Source organism: Ceratotherium simum, chromosome 7 (assembly GCF_057802395.1).
Source record: "Ceratotherium simum simum isolate JZ-2026a chromosome 7, ASM5780239v1, whole genome shotgun sequence".
Taxonomy (NCBI): domain Eukaryota; kingdom Metazoa; phylum Chordata; class Mammalia; order Perissodactyla; family Rhinocerotidae; genus Ceratotherium; species Ceratotherium simum.
In genome coordinates, this window is record NC_141906.1 from 34,066,309 (window position 1) to 34,083,625 (window position 17,317).

At 38.9% G+C, this 17,317-nt stretch overlaps 1 protein-coding gene across 1 annotated transcript in view; it reads right to left on the reverse strand.

Moving 5' to 3' along the window:
* The window catches only part of INTS4 (integrator complex subunit 4), a 118,782-nt gene that overhangs the window by 11,730 nt on the left and 89,735 nt on the right, over positions 1–17,317 (reverse strand). Inside the window, exons 16-18 of the mRNA XM_004434036.3 lie at positions 15,340–15,433; positions 13,240–13,320; positions 11,032–11,162 (exon numbers count right to left, since the gene is read on the reverse strand). Of these exons, the coding sequence (XP_004434093.2) occupies positions 11,032–11,162; positions 13,240–13,320; positions 15,340–15,433 (306 nt within the window). The remainder of the gene's footprint in view (positions 1–11,031; positions 11,163–13,239; positions 13,321–15,339; positions 15,434–17,317) is intronic.

Sequence of the window (17,317 nt, forward strand, 5' to 3'; positions counted from 1 at the left end):
TGCTGAGGAATATTGGCCCTGAGCTAACATCTGTGCCCATCTTCCTCTATTTTGTATATAGGACACCGCCACAGCATGGCTTGCTGAGCAGTGTGTAGGTCCGCGCCCAGGATCCGAACCTGCGAACCCCAGGCTGCCAAAGCTAAGCGTGCAAACTTAACCACTATGCCACTGGGCTGGCCCCCGCATTTTTATTTCTTGTAATTTCTGTATGAAACTTCTCACTTATGGTCATTAATATGTTATTCATTGGAGGAGAAAAGTTCCAGTGAAGAAAAACAAATACTCTTTCCTTATATAAAAACATGGAAGAGAATGGTATAAAGGTTCTTAATAACCTATTGCAGGGCTGGCCCCATGGCTTAGCAGTTAAGTGCACGCGCTCTGCTGCTGGCGGCCCGGGTTTGGATCCCGGGCGCGCACCAATGCACCGCTTCTCCAGTCATGCTGAGGCCGCGTCCCACATACAGCAACTAGAAGGATGTGCAGCTATGATGCACAACTATCTACTGGGGCTTTGGGGGGAAAAAATAAATAAATAAAATCTGTAAAAAAAAAAAAAAAACCTATTGTAGTCTTTCTACTAAAATGTAAGCTCCATGCGAGTAAGGACTTTGTATTGTTCATCATATATTTCCTGACACAAGCAGCTATTCAATAAATAGTTGTTGAATGAATAAGTAAATGAGAAACGGCAAATGGAAACTTACTCTACAAGGAACACTGATTTCAATTCTTTTCCTAAAAAGCAGGCAGCACTTGATACTTTCTTAACTCTGATAAACAAACAGAAGTAGAACTGAAATATGACAGTGAGGTTAACCTACCAAAGATCTCCAGGGATGAGAGGAGCAGAAGGGAGAACTCCAGCTAAGCAGGGGCTAAAAGGAAAGCACTTTGGCCAGGCAGTGCCATTTTTGGCCTGCTTATGTAGAAGCAGCCTGGAGAGCTTCCAAGGAGTAAGATACAGAAAGATTTGGGAACTCTCCCCAAACCCCAAAGCCTCACCTACATGCTATATGAAGTAGGCCTCTACCACTAAGAAACCCCACTTCTTCCTTGGTGTGAGGAAGGAAAGCAAGGAAAGAGTTAAGGCCACTAGAGGAAATCAAACAATGACCTACAACTGTTGGGGAAACCTACACCACCTACCAATTTAAACTAGTCTAGACTTTCATTTCTAAGTATGCAAAGACAATGGGAAATTACCAGATATTATAAGGATAATCAGGAGCTGTAAAGGAGACCAAGCAGAGCTCAATTACTAAAGTCAAGGCAAGAAGCACAGAAAACTTAAAAAAGAATTCTAATAAGTAACTTCAGTGAGCTTTAAGAGGAAATTTGAAAAGATATTGCATTGATAAAGCAAGAGAAACTGCTACAAAAAAGGTACAGATAAGAAAGCACACTTGTAAATAAACAGTAATAATGACATAAACTCAATAGTCATAGAACACCAGAATGAAAAATGATGAAAACTAAAAGTGGTAAATTAAAAGAGCATATTGACAAATTTACTCAGAATATAAAGTAGAAAAACAAAGAAACTGAAATTATGAGAGAAAAGATAAGATAAAGGGAAAAGAGATCCAGAAGATTCAACATCCAGTATGAGAGACTGGAGTTGATGGAAGAAGTAGTAATTAAACAAACAATGGAGAGGAAAAAATCCCTAAGCTAAACACAAAGTTGAGACTTCAAAGTCGCACTGAAGGTCAGTAAGAATACTGAAAGAAAACACAAACCTAGACATAGCCTGGTGAAATTTCTGAATTCTAAAAAGAAAAAAACAAGTTTACAGATTTGAGCCAGGAAAAATAAGCTACCTAACAAAGGAAAGAGAATCAGACGACATCCTAACTGTAACATTAAATACTAAAAGGCAACATAGCAATATTTACAGACTTCTGAAAGAATTCCATTTATGTACCAGAGCAAAAGAAAGGCAGTTTCAGACACGCAAGGTCTCAATGAGTATACCACTTATATACTTATTCTGAAAAAGGATTACTAGAGAATGTGTTCTAGTCAAATCAATAGTGAATTAGAATAATGAAGTTTAAAAGGCAACTGTGGTACAAAGTGAACAGTGATGGGCAAGTTGGAGCTAAATAATTTTGATAATGTATTTATAAAGATTAATGTATATTTTTAAAAAGGATTCCTGGAGGTGACATCAGCATCATGGCAGAGTGAGCTGTCCCCTTAGACTCTCCCCCCTAAGATACAACAAAAAGGAAATTCCTAGACCAACAGAGGACATTCATACAACACAAAATATATCTGAGAGATGCACACAGCCATACGTCTGAAGGTGGAGGTGCTGGACACCCCAGAGGAAGGGGAAGGAGGTAAGGGAATCTCTTCTCCCTCCCCAGTGGCAGAAACCTTGGGCTCTGGACTGCATGCATCTCTGAGAGGAGAGCGGGGAGGGGCCACCCTCCATAGGAATACCTTCACACTCCAAGTTCCCTCACAGCCTGTGGGAAAGCCTCACACAGATGTGACTAAGCTATTGAGGGGGTGTCTTCATCAAGGTAGCATCCCAGGAGAGCATACAGTGAGGGCAGAGCAAGAATGTCCCCAGGATCACACAGGCAAAAGAAAGCGCCCCTGCCCCTGCCCAGTGCTCCAGCTCAGCTGATAGGCCAGAGCACCTGCACATACAATAGAAAAGCAGCAGCTGTGAGCCAGTCAGCTGGGGTTGCAAGAGGCTCAGAATACACAGCTCTTGACCCCCACCCAGTGGCGGCAGGTGGAAGCTGCAACCAGACGCTATCACTATGTGGAGGCATGAATCCATGCCATCAAAACAGTATGAAAAAATATATTAAATCTCCAGACCTAAAGGAAAATGACAAGCACCCACAAATCAATCCTCAAGGCACAGAAATTTATAATCTAAATGACAGCCTTCAAAATAGCTATCATAAAAAAAACTCAACAAGTTACAAGAAAAGACAGAGAGACAGTTCAATAAAATCAGGAACTTCTTCACAAAAGAGATTGAAACTATGAAGAAAAACCAACAAGAAATGTTGGAGATGAACAACAAAATGGATGAGATAAGAAAAATCTGGACTTCCTGAATAACAGAGCTGAATAATAGAGCTGATATTATGGAGCAGAGAATTAGCCATCTGGAGGACAGAAATATAGAAATGCTTCAGATGGAGGAGGAGAGAGAACTAAGACTAAAAAGAAATGAAGAAATCCTCTGAGAAATATTAGACTCAATTAGGAAATGCAACATAAGTATTACAGGTATTCCAGAGGGAGAAGAGAAGGAGAATGAACCAGAAAGCTTGTTCAAAGAAATAACAGAACTTCCCAAAACTGGGGAAGGAGCTGGAAATACAATTGAAAGAAGCCAACAGAACTCCTAACTATATCAATGTAAAATGTATATTCTCCAAGGCATATAGTAGTGAAGCTGGCAAAAGTCAGTGACAAGGAAAAAATATTAAGGGCAGCAATGCAGAAGAAAATAACTTACAAAGGAACCCCTATCAAGGCTTTCAGTGGATTTCTCAGCTGAAACCTTATAGGCTATGAGAGAGCGGAATGATATATTCAAAATTCTGAATGACAAAAATTTTCAGCCAAGAATACTCTATCCAGCAAAAATATCCTTCAAATATGATGGAGAAATAAAAACTTTCCCAGATAAACAAAAGCTAAGGGAGTTCATCGCCACAAGACTCCCCTTACAAGAAATGCTCAAGAAGGCCCTCATCCATGAAAGAAAAAAAGAAAGGGGTTACAAAGCCTTGAGCAAGGAGATAAACAGGCAGACAAAATCAGAAAATTACAGCTCTCTATCAGAACAGTTTAGTAAACACTTAATTATAACATTAAAGATAAAAGGAGGGAAAACAAAAATAAATATAATCTTGTCATTTTAACAATAAACTCACAACACAAGACAGAATAAGTGGTGACAATAATAACTTGAAAGAGGAAGAGGATAGGGATGGAATTGGCTTAGTCTAAGGAAATAAGAGGTTATCAGAAAATGGACTATCTCATCTACAAGACTTTTTATACAAACCTTATAGTAACCACCAAACAAATAACCAGAACAGAGACACAAATGATAAATAAAGAGAAAACTAAGAAAACTATCATAGAGAACTACCAAACTGAATTGGTAGTCGGAAATACATAGGACGAGAAACAAGGGAAATGCAAAAGAACCAGAAAATGAGTGATACAATGGCAGCATTAAGCCCTCATATATCAATAATCACTCTAAATGTAAATGGATTGAATTCTTTAATCAAAAGAAACAGCGTGGCAGAATGGATTAAAAAACAAGATCCAACAATTTGCTGCCTCCAGGAAACACAGCTCTAAAGACGAACAGGCTTAGAGTGAAAGGATGGAAGACAATACTCCAAGCTAATGGCAAACAAAAGAAAGCAGATGTTGCCATACTTATTATATTAGACAAAGTAGACCGCAAGATAAAACAGGTAATGAGAGACAAAGAGGGGCAGTATATACGATAAAAGGGACACTCCACCAAGAAGACATAATACTTATATATGCACTCAACACAGGAGCACCAAAGTACATAAAGCAACTATTAACAAATGTAAAAGGAGATATTAACAACAACACAGTAATAGTAGGGGACCTTACCACCCCACTTACATCAATGGATTGATCATCCAGACAGAAAGTCAACAAGGAAATAGTGGATTTAAATGAAAAACTAGACCAGATGGACTTAATAGATATATATAGAACACTGTATCCACAAACAGCAGAACACACATTCTTCTCAAGTGCACATGGAACATTCTCAAGGATAGACCAAATGCTGGGAATTAAGGCAAGCCTCAATAAATTTAAGAAGATTGAAATCATATCAAGCATCTTTTCTGACCATAATGCTATAAAACTAGAAATCAACTACAAGAAAAAAGCCGGGAAAGTGACAAACGTGGGAACTAAACAACATGCTACTGAACAACCAATGGATCACTGAAGAAATTAAAGGAGAAATCAAAGAATATCTGGAGACTCAAATGAAAATGAAAATACACCATACCATCTCATATGGGACACAGCTAAAGCAGTCCTATGAGGGAAATTCATAGCAATACAGGCCCACTTTAACAAACAAGAAAAATCTCAAATGAGCAGTCTTAAATTACATCTAACAGAATTAGAAAAAGAAGAACAAACAAAGCCCAAAGTCAGCAGAAGGAGGGCTATAATAAAAATTAGAGCAGAAATAAATGAAATTGAAACCAAAAAAACAGTAGAAAGGATCAATGAGACAAAGACCTGGTTCTTTGAGAAGGTAAACAAAATTGACAAACCCTTAGCCAGACTCACTAAGAAAAAGAGAGAGGCTCAAATAAACAAAATTAGAGATGAAAGAGAAGAATGGATACCAAAGAACTACAAAGGATTATAAGAGAATACTATGAAAAAGTATATGCCAACAAATTGGAAAATCTAGAAGAAATGGATAAATTCTTAGCCTCATAAAACCTCCCAAAACTGATTCAAGAAGAAACAGAGAATCTGAATAGACCAATCTCAAGTAAAGAGATTGAAACAGTAATCAAAAACCTCCCCAAAAATAAAAGTCCAGGACCAGATGGCTTCTCTGGAGAATTCTACCAAACGTTCAAAGATTTAATACCTATACTTCTCAAACTATTCCAAAAAATAGAGGAAGACAGAACACTTCCTAACACATTCTATGAGGCCAACATCACCCTAACACCAAAGTCAGACAAGGACAACACAAAGAAGGAAAACTACAGATCAATATCGCTGACGAACATAGATGCAAAAATCCTCAACAAAATATTGAGAAACAGAATACATTAATACATTAAAAAGATCATACACCATGATCAAGTGGGATTTATAGCAGAGACACAGGGATGGTTCAATATCCGCAAATCAATCAATGTGAGACACTACATTAACAAAATGAGGAATAAAATTCACATGATCACCTCAATAGATGCAGAGAAAGCATCTGACAAGATCCAACATCCATTTATGATAAAAACTCTCAATAAAATTGGTATAGAAGGAAAGTACCTCAACATAATAAAGGCTGTATATGACAAACCCACAGCCAACATCATACTCAATAGAGAAAAACTGAAAGCCATCCTTGCTGAGAACAGGAACAAGACAAGGGTGCCTACTCTCACCACTCTTATTCAACATAGTACTGAAGGTTTTGGCCAGAGCAATTAGACAAGAGAAAGGAGTAAAAGGAATCCAAACAGTCAATGAAGAAGTGAAACTCTCCATGTTTGCAGACGACATGATTTTATAGATAGAATACCCTAAAGAATACATTAGAAAACTATTAGAAATAATCAACAACTACAGACAAGTTGCAGGGTACAAAATCAACTTAACGAAAATCAGTAGCATTTCTATACTCTAATAACGAACTAACAGAAAGAGAACTCAAGAAGACAATCGCATGTACAATCGCAACACAAAGAATAAAATATCTAGGAATAAAGTTAACCAAGGAGGTGAAAGACCTATACAGTGAAACTATAAGACATTATTGAAAGAAATCAGTGATGACATAAAGAAATGGAAAGATATTCCATGCACATGGACTGGAAGAATAAACATAGTTAAAATGTTCACACTACTTAAAGCAATCTACAGATTCAATGCACTCCCAATCAGAATCCCAGTGACAGTCTTCACGGAAATAGTACAAAGAATCCTAAAATTCATATGGGGCAACGAAAGACCCCAAAGAGCTAAAGCAATCCTGAGAAAAAAGAACAAAGCTGGAGGCATCCCAATCCCTGACTTCAAAATATACTACAAAGAAAATAAAATAATCACCTTAAAATATACTACAAAGTTATAGTAATCAAAACAGCATGGTACTGGTACACAAACAGACACACAGATCAGTGGAACAGAACTGAAAGCCCAGAAATAAAACCACACATCTACAGACAGCTAATCTTCAACAAAGGAGCAAAGAACATAAAATGGAGAAATGAAAGTCTCTTCAATAAATGGTGTTGGAAAAACTGGTCAGTCACATGCAAAAGAATGGAAGTAGACCATTATCTTTTGCCATACACAAAAATTAACTCAAAATGGATCAAAGAGTTGAAAGTAAAATCTGAAACCATAAAACTCGTAGAAGAAAATATAGGCAGTACACTCTTTGACATTGGTCTTAGAAGGATCTTTCGTAATACCATGTCTACTCGAACAAGGGAAACAAAAGAAAAAATAAACAAGCGGGACTTCATCAGACTAAAGAGCTTCTGCAAGGCAAAGGAAACCAGGTTCAAAATGAAAAGACAACCCACCAACTGGGAGAAAATATTTGCAAATCATATATCGGACAATTATGGCTTAATCTCCATAATATATAAAGAACTCACACAACTGAACAACCAAAAAACAAACAGCCTGATCAAAAAATGGGCAGAGGAGGGGCCGGCCCGGTGGCACAAGCAGTTAAGTGCGCGCACTCCACTGCGGCGGCCCGGGGTTCTCCGGTTCAGATCCTGGGCGCACCCCAACACACCACTTGTAAGGCCATGCTGTGGCGGCGTCCCATATAAAGTGGAGGAAAATGGGTATGGATGTTAGCCCAGGGCCAGTCTTCCTCAGCAAAAAGAGGAGGACTGGCAGATGTTAGCTCAGGGCCGATCTTCCTCACAAAAAAAACAAATGGGCAGAGGACATAAACAGATACTTTCCCAATGAAGATATACTGATGGCCAATAGGCACATGAAAAGATGTTCAACATCACTCATCATCAGGGACATGCAAATCAAAGGTACACTAAGATATCACCTTACACCCATTAGAATGGCTGTAATCACCAAGGCAAAAAATAACAAATTGGAGAGGTTGTGGAGAAATGGGAACCCTCATTCACTGCTGGTGGGAATGCAAACTGGTGCAGCCATTATGGAAAACGGTATATGGAGATTTCTCAAAAAAGTAAAAATAGAAATACCATATGACCCAGCTATCCCACTACTTGTATTTATCCAAAGAACTTGAAATCAACAATTCAAAGAGACTTACGCACCCCTATGTTCATTGCAGCATTATTCACTATAGCCATGAAGTGGAAGCAACCCAAGTGCCCATCAACTGATGACTGGATAAAGAAGATGTGGTGTATATATACACAATGGAATACTACTAAAAAGCCATAAAAAAGACACAACTGTCCCATTCGCAACAACATGGATGGACCTTGAGGGTATTAAGCAAAATATGCCAGACATAGAAAGACAAACACCATATGATTTCACTCATATGTGGAAGACAAACTAACACATGGACAGAGGGAACAGTTTAGTGGTTACCAGGGGGAAGGGAGTTTGGAGGTGGGCACAAGGGTTGAAGGGGCACATTTATATGGTGATTGACAAATAATAATGTAAAACTGAAACTTCACGTTATAAACTACTATGACCTCAATAAAATAAAATTAAAAATTAAAAAAAGGATTCTTAAGGGGCCAGCTCCGTGGCTTAGTGGTTAAGTGTGCGCGCTCTGCTGCTGGCGGCCCTGGTGCGGATCCTGGGCGCGCACCGATGCACTGCTTCTCCGGCCATGCTGAGGTGGCATCCGACATAGAGCAACTAGAAGGATGTGCAACTATGACATGCAACTATCTACTGGGGCTTTGGGGAAAAAAAGGAGGAGGATTGGCAATAGATGTTAGCTCAGAGCCAGTCTTTTTTTTTTTTTTTTTAAAGATTTTATTTATTTTATTTTTCCCCCCAAAGCCCCAGTGGATAGTTGCATGTCATAGCTGCACATCCTTCTAGTTGCTATATGTGGGACTCGGCCTCAGGATGAACGGAGAAGTGGTGCCTCGATGCGCACCCGGGATCCGAACCCGGGCCACCAGCATCGCAGCGCGCGCACTTAACCACCAAGCCACAGGGCCGGTCCCAGCTCAGAGCCAGTCTTCCTCAGCAAAAAAGAGGAAGATTGGCATGGATGTTAGGTCAGGGCTGATCTTCCTCACAAAAAAAAAAAAAAGGATTCTTAAAATAAGAGATACATTATAAAAACATAATAAGTTGAAGCTAAATTCCAAATTATTTAATAGTGTGAGACAATCAAATAAAAGCCTACTAAAATTTTCATCTCGATCTGAGGTGATCTTGATACAGGTTATCATAAATTCTATTTAATTTTTTTATGCTGATAAATATAGGTTCAATACGTATATTAAAAATCTAAGAGTAAATATACTATTGATACAACTAATGTGAGCTAACACTTATCAAGGGTTTACTCTGAATGTGTGAGGTGGTATTTTAAGGGCTTTACATATTTTAATAATCCTTGTAACAACCCTATGAAGGAGAGGCAGGTACTATTATTGTCGCACTTTAACGTATGGGGAACAAACTGAGGTGCAGAAGTCTTAAGCAACTTGTCCAAGCGCACTAAGTTTGCAAATGGTGGAGTCAAGATCTGGACCCTGACAACGAGGCACCACAGCCCACTTAGCCACTATGTTCTACTGCCTCTCACTTTCATAGGTTAGAATTAGGGTACCGAACTTTCAAGACCCTGGAAGAAGAGGGAAACAAAGGAAACAACTGATCTAGCAAAAGTCAAGAAAGAAAAAAGGAAGCAGGAATGTATACAAATGGAAAATATAAAATAATATATCATGGGTAAAGACCAAAAATATTAGTCTTTATATAATGATATGGAAAGATGAAATATTATATTGTTGGATGAAATGAAAAGGAGGCAGAATTATGATTCCATTCATGTTAATACACACACATTTATAATTGAAACGTTTATCTGGCTTGGGAAAAGTCTGTTGACAGTTGTTTTAGAAGAGGTGGATTACGAGGGAACCGTCACTTAATTTGCAATATTTAAATTTTTTACCTTAATCACGTATAAACTGAAAAATGTACCTATTTTCTTTAAATAAAGAAGTGCAGGTGCCACCACAAGCACTTATCTTTTTCAGCTGTGACTGGCACACAGTGGGGGTTAAACATTTGTTAAATGAATGTATGGATATCTCTAAGACTAAATCACTACCGACATTTATCAGGTCACCAAGACAAGTGAAGAAATAAAATAGACGGTTCTTTCTGACCCGGTATTTTTCAGTACTTACTTAAACACCCGTGTTTATTACTCTGTACTGCTTTTAGGCTGACACAACTGCTGGACTGAGCATCAAATGTGCCTCCCATCTGGTAAAGAGTTACAGAAGCACTGTATTGTATCAAATCTATGATGCCATCATTCTTAAGAAGCACCTTTATTTTATGAAACACCAAGAAACAAAAAACACTTTCAATCGAACTATGGCACGCCATCAAAATATCTGATTACGGAGAAGTTAAAATTTTAAAATGTGTTTAGAATGAATGAAATATGGCAATTCTCATCATCACAAAGTCTAATAGCTACCATATATTCAGCTCTCACTATGTACCAAGTACCATGCTAAGTGCTTTTACATGTATTATCCCATTCATTCTTCATAGAAATGCCATGAGATAGATGCTGTCATCATTCTCATTCTAAAGACAGGGCAACAAGGCACAGAGAGGTTAAAAAACTGTCGGTAATCAAACAACTAGTAAGTGGAGAGGTCAGGATTTGAACAAGGTAGTCTCACCACACAGTACATTCTCTTAGTTTGTCTTTACCACCTGGGAGAGAGCTTACTGGTCCCTTCGGAAGAGAAAAAGTGGTTCCTGGCACTAAATTCTTAAGGAAATCTATCAAGGACCATACAGAATGTCCTTGTCGCCAGATGAAGTGCTCTGTTGTACTGCAGGCAATGGAGAGCCATTGAAGGGTTTTTCCAGGGATCTAATGCGATTCAAGAATAGAACCTGGAATATCTGAAAAAATAAATAGTTCATATATCCCTCAGCTAATTTTCCTAAATATCATTTCACTTATCACTAACCTTAGCGAGATCTCTGAGTGCATTTGGAAGCGACTTTTAAAGGACTGTGCCACCCCTTTTGGCCAACTGCATATCTTACCCTCGAGTAGTTCGTGCTGTTACTATAAGTTGCAAGGCTTTGGCCTGCAGCCTCATGTGATGGATAATCACCACCTGCTTATTCTCCACACCGCTGTACATGAACTCCATTTTGTAGGTCTCTTCCATGATCTATAAGGAAAATGTAATTAACAATCAGTAAAAACATCATAATTGTCTTACTTGAGAGCAGCACAGAATCCTAGGTGAAACTGAGTTTTGTTTTTTTTTAACGCCTATGCTTTAATTCTGAACTGAGATTTTTAAGTGCCTATGTTGAGAGGAATTAGTATAATTTGAGAGAAATTAATACAAGTGTTGAAATAAATTAATATATGTCTTGTAAAAAGAGAATAAATTATTTTGTCAATTAAAAAAAGACTTTCATCTGGTAATAAAAATCATTAGTTGATGATGTGAAGATATGAAAGTTTAATCACTGATAAAATTATAGAGCACTGGTTGTTACCCTAAACCAAACTCACTGTGCTGTGGGAACAAATGAATATATACTATGTATGGAAACCCAATCCCCACGAAAAGTCCTTAAGAATTTAGCATCAGGGGCCAGCCCCATGGCTTAGCGGTTAAGTGCGCGCGCTCCGCTGCTGGCGGCCCAGGTTCGGATCCCGGGCGCGCACCGACGCACAGCTTCTCCGGCCATGCTGAGACTGCGTCCCACATACAGCAACTAGAAGGATGTGCAACTGTGACATACAACTATCTACTGGGGCTTTGGGGGGAAAATAAATAAATAAATAAAATTATTTAAAGAAAAAAAGAATTTAGCATCAGGAACCATTAAACACCCTCAGTCATCCAGACTGTTCTATGGACCTGGTCTGTAGGAAGGAGTTTGGGGAGGGAACAGGTGCAGAAAACAATGTCTATGACCTCAGCTTCAGCCCAGTGCACATCTTAAACTCTTGCTCTAGTCTATCCAAATCAGCTACTCCCATCTAAATGATGCTTCTCTTCCCATTCCGTGCTTGCCTTCTTTTGAAGGCTTTGAGGTCAGAGAAATGACTCCAGGCTCTTCTACAACTGGCATTAAGACAAGTTACTTAATGACATGGTGCTTCAGTTTCCCTATCTGTAAATAGGGAAGAAACAACAACAACAAAGTTTAAAGGATTAAACGAGGCATGGAAAGTGCTTAGCACGGTATGTGGCACATAGCAATGGTAATTCTTTTCCTCTCTTTCTTCCAGACTACTACTCCCTAGTCCCATCCCTCCCACCATGGCCCATTTTGGGGCTCAAGTCATTAAATTCTGCTCCCCTACAGTAAGCCACACAGGAGGTCTGAGAGGGAATCTAGATCAGATGAGAGATCAAGCAGGGTAGTAGAAAGAAAACAGACTGTGGGTATCAGAGGATCGGGGCTAAAGTCCCTGACTCTACCACCTATAGTTCTATGAATTTAACCTTGCTGAGCCTTAATTGTTCCATCTGTAAAATGGACTTAATACTTATTCCTAACTAATGGGATTATTGTGAGGGTTAATTAGACTAGAAATCATTTAATGAACTGCAATGTAATAATCACAGTCACCATCATTAGCTTCCTACTGGGTCATAATCACTTGGTGATATACAGACTCACTATCTGGAAGACATGACTCAGAATAGTTCATCAAATCCCAATAATCTAAGAATGAAGGGAAACTGCTCAAAGCCAGAAAGAAAGAAACGCAAGGTAAATAAAATTAAATGCTACTTAATGAACTAAGGAGAAACTTAAGGACCTTTTAACATTCAAGAGATGGTACAGGCCAAAAATATAAACAACCTCAAAATGAGTTCAGCTACATTTTCAAATGGAAGATTCATGATAGTATTTATTGGATTTTAGTATATCTGAAATACAAACTGATAATATTTTAGAACACAAAAGAATCTTAGAAATCATCTAATTCAATTGCCATATCTTACAAAGGAGGAAAAATGCAGGGAGGTTAAGTAACCTGCTCAATATCACCCAGCAAATTAGAGGCAGACGTGGGACTAGAACCCAGGTCCCCTGACTCTAAAGCCAGTGCTGTATCCCCTAATCATGCTGCTTCTCATATCACTAACTTCTGTCACAGGCTGAAACTGGGGAGGCCACAGCAGAGGCATGGAGCCATGTGAAGGCCTCTGGCTCTGACTTGGGTGAGACAATTCCTGGACAGAGCTCTATCTGAGGAGAAGGTCTCAATAAGCTTACCTGCTTTGCTGCTGCTGAGGCCAAATCACTCTGCTTCAAATGCAAAGGGGCAGCCACATTCCACAGCTTTTCCTGCAAGGCCTACACAGACAAATCAGGAGAGAACAGAACACAGAGGTCACAAAGACTGGCCTATCATTTCAGACTTACATGTTTGTTTTGCTTTGAAAATCTACCATGATCAGGACTTCCTCTCAATCTCATTCTTTTAGGCCAATAAGCCCTACCTATTACAGACAAAGAGGAGACCAATGATGCATGTTTTTTTCATGGCTGTAGTCAGAAAGCAGAAGTAATTTTGCAGGCTTTTTTTGGTACCTAACATTACACTGTATTTTGTCATGTTGTTGTATAATTCTTCATAAAGATCATTACTGGCCACAGAATATACTGTTGAGAAGATGTGCCACAATTTACTTACCTCTTCCCCTATTATCAAACACCTGCCTGCTTTAGATTCTAAGTGTGGGTCCCTTACCTACCCTGCCACTTAAGTAAACAACATAGTTCTGTGTTCTTTTTGGAGTAATCTCTTCTCTTTCCCTACTATAGAAAAGTGGATTCTTTTCAAAGGCCTTCTTGTACTCCTATGGAGAAGACAGCAAGCCAAGGAAGAACAAAGAAGTACCATTGACATGGCACTCACTATGTACCAGACACTAGGCCAAGGGCTTTCATACTACCTGTTACCAATCCTCACCTGGGTACAGATATTATTAGGCCTTATTCATAGAAGCTTGGAAAAGCCAAACAACTTTGCAAAGGGGCATGAAGGAACTTTTCTGAAAAAGGAGAAATGTTGTATATGTTGACTGTGGTGGTGGTTACACAGGTATATACATTTGAAAGAATCTATCTCCCCGAACAAGGGCTATTTAAATCCCAACCCACTTCAGTGTACACACCCACCTTCAATGTATACACACACCTGCACAACCCTAAGCTCACATATCTTACAGTGGGAAATAATTTCTGACTCCTCCATTTATTGTGACATTGGTCAAATACCATTAATCACTTTGAAGACGAACAACATTTGGAACTAAAGCCAAGATAAAGTCTTATAAAGTGAGACGGGCTCTCCAAAATCCTAAGCTTAAATTTATAGCAGAACTCTGCTGCAAAGCTGAAAGCTACTGAACTAGTTTAATTGGATTTCAACTCAGCAAACTGAAACAGCTTCTTGGGTGCAAATTTTGTGTGTAATTTTATAATCTGACTACCTAGTATAAAATGCCAGCAGGTTGGCCCTTAAAAAAGCAATGAAGTCAACTTTCAACTAATTTGACTTTGACAAAGTGAAATTAGCATTTTAAAAAAGTAATATAAAAGTTCTTTGCTGGGCCGGTCCCGTGGCTTAGCAGTTAAGTGCACGCGCTCCGCTGCTGGCGGCCCGGGTTCAGATCCCGGGCGTGCACTGACACACCGCTTCTCCGGCCATGCTGAGGCCGCGTCCCACATACAGCAACTAGAAGGATGTGCAACTATGACCTACAACTATCTACTAGGGCTTTGGGGGAAAAAATAAATAAAATTAAAAAAAAAAAAAAGTTATTTGCTAATCAAATTATAAAAAACAATTAAAATCCTTGGGATTCTAATGAAAATGGTTATCCAATCTGCTCTAATTGTAAAATGATGAAAGACTTCTCCCAAAGCTAGAAAATTCAAATTTCTATACGAGTTAACCTTTTTTTTTTTTTCTTTTGTGAGGAGATAGGCCCTGTGCTAACATCTGCCAATCCTCCTCTTTTTGCTGAGGAAGACTGGCCCTGGGCTAACATCTGTGCCCATCTTCCTCCACTTTATATGGGACGCCTGCCACACATGGCTTGCCAAGCAGCGCGTTGGTGCACGCCCAGGATCCAAACTGGCGTACCCCGGCAGAGCGCGCGCACTTAACTGCTTGCGCCACCGGGGCGGCCCCAACAATTCTTTAATTAGAGACAAATATAATTACACTGTAGAGTACATAATTTCTCCATTGCTAAGTGGCTGCATAAGACCATATATTTTTCCACTTATGGCCTCAAAAACTGCCAGATCTGTTCAAGTGCATTCTTAGCATCACAATTATGTACATAATGAATCCAAACCAACCTTGATGAGAAGAAGTTGACACTGAAGATAGGTAGCAGAGAAGTCAGCTACCCCTGCCAATTCAGACTGAAGTTCTCCAAGTCTCTGCAGATCCCTGTAGTAAATAAAACCCCAAGCCAAACATAGGATAAGGACAATGACACCAACATAAAGATCATGTCAAAAGCATTTTACCATTTTACACCTAGTAAATTGGTCATACATTTTTAAATGACAGCAACCAGTGCTGGAGTGGTTATAATGAAACTGATTCACTCACATTCTGATAGCAGTTTAAGCTGATATAATTCTTTGGGAAGTAAAACTGTACTATGTTAATAAAAGTCACGCATGTGATCAAATATTTTGATCAGTAGCTTTATGCTGAGAAGTAATTCTAAGGGAAATATTCAACAGAAATGAAATGCTTTATGCCCCATAATATTCATTGTTGTGTGGAGTATTATAGTAAAACTCAGTAACCACTTAAATATTCAATGGTAGAGGAATTGTTAAATAAAGTATCGTACATCCAGTCAATGGAATATTCTACAGCTCTTAAAATATAAAATAGTAATCAAGTATATGATCTCAACTCTGTAAAAACTATATATAGGAGTAAAATACAGCAAAGTAGTTTTCTAGATAAAGGTATTAGGGTGCTTTTTAGTGCCTTCTCCCAACTATGCTTTATTTTCCAAGTGTTTTATACAATGGACAGGTATTTTTTTAATTTTTTTATTGTGAAATTTTTGTTGTATATTATTGTCAGTCACCATGTAAGTGCATCCCTCCACCCCTTGTGCCCACCCCCCACCCCCCTAGCCCCTGGTAACCACCAAACAGTTCTATCTGTCCGTGTGTTGGTTTATCTTCCACATATGAGTGAAGTTATACAGTGTTTGTCTTTCTCTTTCTGGCTTATTTCACTTAACACCCTCCAGATCCATCCATGTTATTGCAAATGGAACAATTTTGTCTTTCTTTATGGCTGAGTAGTATTCCATGGTATATATACCACATCTTCTTTATCCAATCATCAGTCGAGGGACACTTGGGTTGCTTCCACATCTTGGCTATAATGAATAATGCTGCGATGAACACAGCGGGTGCATAAGCCTCTTTGGATTGTTGATTTCAGGTTCTTTGGGTAGATACCCAGTAGTGGGATAGCTGGATCATAAGGTATTTCTATTTTTAACTTTTTCAGGAATCTCCATACTGTTTTCCACAGAGGCTGCACCAGTTTGCATTCCCACCAGCAGTGGATTAGGGTTCCCCTTTCTCCACAGCCTCTCCAGCATTTGTTGTTTTTTGTCTTGGTGATTACAGCCATTCTAACGGGTGTAAGTTGATATCTTAGTGTGGTTTTGATTTGCATTTCCCTGATGATTAGTAATGTTGAGCATCTTTTCATGTGCCTATTGGCCATCTGTATATCTTCTTTGGAGAAGTGTCTGTTCATTTCCTCTGCCCATTTTTTAATCAGGTTGTTTGTTTTTTTGTTATTCAGTTGTGTGAGTTCTTCATATATTATGGAGATTAATCCCATGGACAAGTATTTTTTGTATCATCAGAAAATAAAATTTTTTTAAGGTATTGCAGTGGACTCTGTTGGCTGCCTATGCAGTTAGCCATTTTCCACTTCTTCCTTACTAACTGAACCCTGATTTTGTTCAAGGGAAGGTGTCCCCAAACCCAGTTCCAGGTAGAGTCTCACTGGACTAAGCCAATTAGTACATGTCATTTCCCTGGTTCCATAACCAACCTAAGTTGGCCTTATCAGTCCTAATGGAAGGACTTACATTCCATGCTTGGAGCAGGTCTGATGGTGGTCTCTCAATTTCTCCCTCTTTCTCTCTGTTTCTTTCTGTCTATCTCTCAATAGACTAAGCAAGAACACTTATAGCTCTGCCACTGGCAGCCATACTGTAACTCTAGAAGGAAAAAACCTTAGGATAAAGCACATGCTGAGGACAAGAAAAATCCAAAGAGACAG